Source organism: Doryrhamphus excisus, chromosome 6, assembly GCF_030265055.1.
Source record: "Doryrhamphus excisus isolate RoL2022-K1 chromosome 6, RoL_Dexc_1.0, whole genome shotgun sequence".
NCBI classification, from domain to species: domain Eukaryota; kingdom Metazoa; phylum Chordata; class Actinopteri; order Syngnathiformes; family Syngnathidae; genus Doryrhamphus; species Doryrhamphus excisus.
In genome coordinates, this window is record NC_080471.1 from 13,497,925 (window position 1) to 13,505,957 (window position 8,033).

Consider the following 8,033-nt stretch of genomic DNA (forward strand, 5'->3'; position numbering starts at 1 on the left):
CTCGTAAAAGTTATAATCCAAGTTGTATTGATGACTGTATTACAAGTCAATATAATTATCCTCCGAAACACAATTAAAATTATTTTGATTGGCAGGACAATGGCTGAGGTAGTTGTGAGGCAAATAAACTAAGTCAGTCACATTTTAAATACATCTTTTGAGGCACAGTGGGCAGGATACAAACAAATTCTTATCAATTATGTGTGAATGTGGTATGCCAACTTGTACTGTTATACTTTTGTAATGTAATATCACGGTTCCGTGTGTGAATGTAGTTTTTAAACGGGTTGTGATTGCGGATTGTATTCATATTTTATTGCTTCACTCATGACGACAACGCTTTCGAGGTGAGGGCGGCGATTCCAGGGAGAAGGCGGTTGGAGAGATGGGGCGGGACTCCGGGATGTACTCCATCTGATATTTGTCAATGTAAGGCTTGGCCACTGTCCACACCTGAGAGTTAAAATATGTTAAAACTTACTTTTCATGACTTTCATCTTAGTTGCATTTGACTCATGACTTGCCTTCTGGTCCAGCAGGAGACGGTGGACCGCCTCAATGTCTGGCGACATGAATCTGTCTTTAATCCACGGCCTGCTCTCGGCACAAGAAGTGGAACAGCGGTTAAAATATTAACCATTCTGGACCTCTCTTACACAGTAGTGACAGCTTTTGTACCTTGGTCACATCATGTTTGACTTACTTGACCACGCTGCGCACAAGGTCATAGACCTTCTCCAGCGGCGTGGTGGTGCGGAGTGGACGCAGAAACTCGATGCCCTGACAGGCCGCCAACAGCTCAATGGCGAGGACTGAGTCAAGGATAGAAGAAAGAAAAACACATATTTAAAGTCTAGCTTAACATGCTTTTGTTAAGCAGGTACATTTTATCCAAAAGGAGACTGAGGGCAGGAAGAAAAGTGGCGTCTATGAAGTATTTTGATTGGCTGGCAACCAGTCCAGGGTGTACACCCGAAGTCTCCAGCCTATCTGAGACCCGAGTGAGGATAAGTGGCATAGAAAATGGATACATGTACTGTAGTATGGTCGGTTTTGAACTTGCGGTTTTTCATTAAGGAAAATTAATGTGAAATATGGCATCTATTACAACGATCAAGTTCATAAAAAGTGAATAAAGTCACACACTCTGTGGCCTACAGACATGGACAAACAAAGCTCATTAGCATTAAAGCTACAGACTTCCAGCATCAAGTTTATACCTCGGCGGTCTCAAACATGCGGCCCGCGGGCCAAATGTGGCCCGCAGGACACTAGTTTGAGGCCCCCGCCTTGATATGAAAGTTTAATGTTAGTGCGGCCCTCGCAAGTTTGATATGGATGCTGTATGGTATCATGTACCCAGAAAAAATTATTATGTTTGATTAATGTTCATGTTAAAGGTTAAATAACTGTTAATAGTTATCCTCCCTATCCGTGTGGAAGTGGTAAGTTTTTGGCTATTTAAGTTTAAAGGAAATAACTTGAAGGCTACCGTTTAGGTCGCTAGCGCTCTAGTTTGCGACTTAGCATGTGTCTCAAGACCCTGCAGTTGTGCAATAAGTTGGAAATAAAAAGAGTATAAATGTGACTATAGTCGTGTTTTGTCATGTCTACAGGGCTCTAATAATGCTTTGTTAATTTTAATCTGAAAAAATAATTTGTCTACCCACCAACTATATGTGGTTTCTTAAGTTTTTATTATTTGCCGTTTTATTGTTATTATTATATTTCTTTATTTATTACTGATTGATTTTCTTTTTTCTTGATTTGTTTATTTATTTTTCATCTTATTTTGTGAAGAAAAATAAAAAGTAAGATATTTGAGAACAGTGGAATGTTTTATCAGAGCTTTTCTTGTAGAAAATTGGAACCAAAGTGACGTTTTTAATTTTTCTTTATTTTTTAATAAATGCCTTTTTTTTTTGTTTTTTTTTTTTGGAAAACCTGATGCAGCCCAGTCTCACCCAGACCCGAGCTCCAGTGGCCCCCAAGTAAATTGAGTTTGAGACCCCTGCTATACATTGACAGTACATACACAGTAAAAGTCTATTTGGTGTTGATGCAGTTCCACATTGACCCAGAGTCTCTTGACTGTGTGCTATTGTGGTTGTACTTTTGCACCTTATGGGAATACTGCATCAGAAAGTGACCTTACCTTGCTCCACATGCTCCACCACTCTCAATGCCTTCCTGGCAGCCCATCCCCCCATGGACACGTGGTCCTCTGTGGCAGCACTGGTGGACAATGAGTCCACAGAGGATGGATGGCATAAGACTTTATTCTCAGAAACTGTGCACACAAAGCTAACGGTCAGTCGTGTATGCGCCATGAGTTAAATGAGACCAAACAGTCGCCTACCTAATGCAGCAGCAGTGCAGTGAGCGATCATGAAGCCAGAGTTGAGACCCCCCTCATTGACCAGGAAGGCCGGTAGCTCACTCAGGGAGGGGTTGCACAACCTCTCGATCCTCCTCTCGCTGATGGATGCCAGTTCATGGACAGCTATGGCTAAAAAGTCAAGAGCCTGATAGAAAAAAAACACAGCCAATGTTGAGAAGGGAGTAAAACCCAAAGATTTACGCAGTGTTGTACGTACCTTGGCTGGGTACTCTCCATGAAAATTCCCACCTGAAATAGTCTCACCTCTTTCGGCAAAAACCATCTTATCCAGCCAATAGGAAAATCAAAAGAGTTCTTGCTGAATGATTGAATGTCCCAATATGGAAGTTAATGCAATCACAGAAAAGGATACAGGGTTGTCGGTGGCGCTGTTGATTTCTGTGTTGATGATGTTCAGGACAAATTGGATGGTGTCATTGGCAACACCGTGGACCTACGATGGCAAACAAGAACAAAAACATAACTGCCACCTTTTATAATAAATTGAAAGCCTGGAAATGAGCCACAAAGTTAGAAACATTGTAGTAATAAATAAAATAGTGTGGTTAGTGTGAGTGCAGGCTTGCAGGGGAACAACAGGTTATTAAGTTATTAATGGTAACATTCAAAATATGCCACAAAGTAAGGAATCTAGCTGTGATTCAACATTACATAATGAAAGCAGATACAACGAGATCAAAGCTCAAATGCTGTAGATCAGTGTGAGTGCAGGCCTCCGACATTAATATAAGGTTTGGTGATGGATGATTTTAATAATTGACTTGAGTTTACCTGAGGACAGCAGCGCATAGTGTAGGCATCCTGGACTCTATCGCAGAAGCGATGGCTCTCTGAATACAGGTACATTACACAGAACATAGTACAGATATAGAATATACAGGAGAACATTATTATGGAAAAACATTCCTGTTGTGTTCCTCCCGTTTCCAAAGTTTGGTTCAACATTTCACCCACCTGCAATCTGCGATGGATGGTGATCAGAGTCCAGCAGTGAGCGGAAGCGTTGGGCCACCTCAATTTGTCCAGGGTGGGGTCTCAGTGAGTGGATGTCTGCATATTTGGAAGGGGGGTAAAGGGGGACTCATGACGGAAGATTGGGCGTCTGGGAAAACAAATGGGTTGTTGCTCACCGCTGTCAAAGGCCTTGGTGGTTCCCTTCAGCACTTCCAGGGTGAGCGCGGCGATGATGTCCGCCTGGCGAGCGATGGCCTGGGCTCGCTCCACGGCCTCCGCCCCCAACGAGGTGATCATCTGGGTGCCATTGATCAGAGCCAGGCCCTGCCAGGAGAACATAGAGTACGAGCTCACAAAAAAATGTAATTTCATTCATTTTCTACCACTTATCCTCACGAGGGTCACGGGGGGTGCTGGAGCCTATCCCAGCTCTCTTCGGGCGAGAGGCGGGGTACACCCTGGACTGGTCACCAGCCAATCACAGGGCACATATAGACAAACAACCATTGACACTCACATTCATACCTATGGACAATTTGGAGTCGCCAATTAACCTAGCATGTTTTTGGAATGTGGGAGGAAACCGGAGTACCAGGAGAAAACCCACGCATGCACGGGGAGAACATGCAAACTCGAAATTCAACTCAAAACGTGCTAACCACTCGTCCACGATGCAGCCCATAAATATTCATATTATACAAAATGTTAAACCTATATTTTGTTTGTATCCTGCCCAGTGTGCTTTGCTTTTTCTTCAGGTTTTTGCGGCTTTTTATGGTGAGACTTAATCCAAAAGAAGGAGCAACCTCAACAAGGGGTGTCAAGAACTTCAGAAGACCACTTTAAATTTCACCTGTTGTCAGATTCAACATTTGTTGTTTTTAAGGTGGCTCACTTCTTTTTACACTTTGCTTGGCAGTTATGGATGTCAACAGATATTAAATATACACACAAGTAGATCCTAAATATTATAATAATTCATTCATAATTCATTTATACACATTAATTCTGCAGTTGAGTCACTACTCTGTATGAAATAGAAAATCCAGCTTCTGGTGCACTGTCTATTTACGCTCTGTACGTGGGATTAATGATGCAATTCTGTCCCATTGAACTCTGACTGCTTTTCTTTTGTGCAAACAAATCAAAATAGGAATGGAAGACAGTTGTTTTTAAACAGTACCTCTTTGGGCTTCAGCGATATTGGCTTTAGACCGTGGGCCTCCAGGACCTGGTGACCACAGATGAAAAAAAAAAGTCAACAGTTAAGGGTCAGCAAACTCAAACATGTTTTCCTTGTTGGACCTTGCATCCTTTTTGCCAGCTTGTCATCATTGTACAAGCAGCAGGTGAGATCTTACATATTTGGCATCAGCCCACCCGCTCTTAGGGGACCACATTTTACCCTCGCCCATTAGCCCCAGAGCCAAGTGTGAAAGCGGCGCCAGGTCTCCGCTGGCCCCCACTGTGCCCTTCTCGGGGACGAACGAGAGGCAGGAAGCTGCAATGTAGCATAACATGTAAACTTAGATACAAAAAGTACAGGAAGTTGAAGCTGATGGAGCTCACCGTTAAAGGCCTGGATCATGGCATGAAGGGTCTCCAGAGAGATGCCACTGTGCCCTTTGGCCAGAACGTTGATCCTCAGTGCCAACAGCATGCGAGTCCTCTCCGGGCTTAGTGGGTTTCCCACGCCTGCACACCACAGACAGCCACAATGTACCCTCATGGGCATCTTCCACTATTATGATACTGTAATATGTGCATCTATGTGCAATCATGTGTATTATGGTTGTAGTTCGCTGTGGCGTTTATACCTGCTGAGTGTGAACGCACCAGGTTCTCCTGCAGCTCCCTTTGCAGCACATAAAAGGGTTTCACTCAAAGAACAGTTAAGGAAATGCTTATTGAATATCGTTTTTACTTGAGTTTGCTGACAGGTATGACAGTCCGAGCAAATTTGCCAAATCCGGTCGTGATCCCGTAAACAACTGCAAAGGAAACACAAAACACGGGTTAATGGTTTTCAATTGCCAGAATACTGGAGCAGTTTGTTGACAAAATAAAACCTTTGTTTTCCTTCACAATGGTGTCCAGAAGCTCCCTGGATTGCACAACTTTCATCTCGGCCTCAGCAGTCAGCTGAAAGGTGGGGATGAGGGGGTCGGCGAGATGCCAAAAAGTGAGTCAAAGATTAGTTACTAACTAATCAAAAGTGGATCATTACCTTTATCTTGTACAGGCCTCTGCCTAAGTCGACCAGGTCTGTCGATGTCAGACTGTTGCCATCCAAACAAATATACTGCAGGAAATAAAACGGTATAGTGAGAATGGCAAAAAAATAATACTCATGAATGTGTCAACTTACATCTCCAGGCTCTCGGTAGGCCGCTGTGCTATGTTTGCGTGATGCGTTTAAGGAGAACAGTGATTATGGTGTTGGGACATGTAAGAATTTACTTTTTTTTACTACGTGTTTTAACCTTAAAAAGACGATGTATGGTTAAGGTTATGGTTGAATTTATTTCCAACATGTTCTTCATATTCATGTTAGAATTCACAGTTCCAAATTATCCAAAAAGGAGCTTCTTTATTTCACATTTATTCACTTCCTGTATTGAACATGTACTATTTATGTTATTCTTCCATATAATACAAGTTATTTGTTAAAAAAAATGTATTTCTTTGTTTCTTGTATTATATGGCACTATACCATACTGCTATCTTTCAGACATGTTGCATTGTAGTTAATTAATACTGTATAGTTTTATGTTTTCAGGTCATACATACCATGTACCACCAGTAGTACTGCTACCAATCATATATGTAATATCAATATTTCAAAAGGATACAGATGGGAAACTCCAGGTTGACATGGTATGAAGTCAGGGGACACTGTGTCTCCTTCAATGGCTGTGAGAACACCAAAAAGAAGACCCCTCCATGGTTAATAAGACTTATTTTCATGTGAGTCAACAAGAAATAATCTTATAATTAATCTTAATCTTTTTCCAACCCACCCAGTTCGACAAAGTCATTATCCTCCAGGACATCATCGATGGTGTCCTCGGCGTCTAGCAGACCCAAACCCTGACACCTGCGCGCCACAAAGCGGATGTCCTTCAACGCCTGGATGCCTCCGTTATCCGGCTTGTTCTTCATATAGCGTTTGAGGGCTTCGTGTCCAAGCCATCGGATGGTGTTGGAGGTGTCCCGGCAGGGCACTGCCAGCCACTCATCTCGGACGTGGACGGTAAAACGAGGCATTTTCGAATCTTATAGCGGAACTCTCCCAGAACCGTACACTGGAGTGAGCGCCGGTGGTCACGGCTCTCCAAAAGGTAGCAGTAACTGTGAGGACCAATCAGAAGTGGCGGCTTAGAGCCACGCCTCAACGGTAACGATGACTGACCTCCGAGGGTCGGTTGGACTCACACACACACATTGGGACATAGTGACCGAAAAACACTTTTGGAATAGAAATGCTTATAGCATGTTTCAATCTGAGTCAATTTGTTTTTAAAAATAACAAATCATGGCCAAAACTTCCATCAATTCCTGATGCTGTCTTCACTTGCAATCAGATATTCAAAAGATCTGAAGCATAGCCTATGGAGTTGGTGGAGACAGGCAAGAACAAAATAGACCAGTCATTCATTTTCTATACCGCTTATCCTTGCGAGGGTTGCAGGAATGCTTGAGCCTATCCCAACTGTCGCCAGCCAATCACAGGGCACATATAGGCAAACAACCATTCACACTCACATTCATACCTATGGACAATTTGGAGTCACCAATTAACCTAGCATGTGGGAGCTAAGCCGGAGTATCCGGAGAAAACCCACACATGCACGGGGAGAACATGCAATATCCACACAGAGATGCCGGAGGGTGGGATCGAACTCAGGTCTCCTAAATGTGAGGCCTGCGTGCTTACCACTTATCGCCGTGCAGCCTTTTTAATTGCAATTGTCCCAAAAAATATTTAGGTGATTTAGATTATTTTGAGTGCAAACTAACAGAATTAAAAAAAAAACTGTTTGGGGCTGTGATCGAACATACTCCCAAAATGCAGCAGCTGTCCCATTACACCACCAGCAGGGGCAGACTGGAGGCCACCACATGTCTCATATACGTAAGCTGTTTTTTTAAATATATTTTTTATATTACTGTTTCCTTAAAACAGTATCAAAATACGTAATCTCCATGATTGTTTCGACTCTTCCCGCTCCGTTCTCATGGAATGTGCTGTTCCAGGTTACTGTGCACATTGAGTCCGGAAAATGGGAGCAAAACAAACTTGTTGGTGCGGTTTGAAGAAAACCGAATGTTTGCTTCATTTGTTTCTGTTTTCATTTCAGTTTGATTTTCAATTGAATGTCAGATGCCTTGACTGCTCAGTGCACAGTGGTTCACGTTCGGAATACCTGGAAAAAACCCTGCACGCACGAGGAGAACATGCAAACTACACCTGTGTTCAATTCCCGGCTCGGGTATCTAGCTGAGTGGCCTGGACGCGAACCACTGTGCACTGAGCAGTCAAGGCATCTGACATTCAATTGAAAATCAAACTGAAATGAAAACAGAAACAAATGAAGCAAACATTCGGTTTTCTTCAAACCGCACCAACAAGTTTGTTTTGCTCCCATTTTCCGGACTCAATGTGCACAGTAACCTG

At 42.9% G+C, this 8,033-nt stretch overlaps 1 protein-coding gene across 1 annotated transcript; it reads right to left on the minus strand.

Moving 5' to 3' along the window:
- Window positions 1-293: 293 nt before the first annotated feature.
- Window positions 294-6,706, minus strand: hal (histidine ammonia-lyase). The gene is made up of 20 exons (XM_058074912.1): window positions 6,376-6,706; window positions 6,208-6,268; window positions 5,724-5,751; window positions 5,583-5,657; window positions 5,425-5,497; window positions 5,280-5,346; window positions 5,173-5,210; window positions 4,925-5,050; window positions 4,717-4,856; window positions 4,539-4,586; window positions 3,532-3,679; window positions 3,356-3,451; window positions 3,173-3,231; window positions 2,754-2,834; window positions 2,598-2,663; window positions 2,360-2,525; window positions 2,156-2,290; window positions 704-812; window positions 525-594; window positions 294-453 (listed from the first exon to the last, which is right to left on the minus strand). The coding sequence occupies exons 1-20, from the start codon at window positions 6,620-6,622 to the stop codon at window positions 322-324; spliced, it is 1,965 nt and encodes a 654-aa protein (XP_057930895.1). The 5' UTR covers window positions 6,623-6,706; the 3' UTR covers window positions 294-321.
- Between the last annotated feature and the right edge of the window lie 1,327 nt (window positions 6,707-8,033).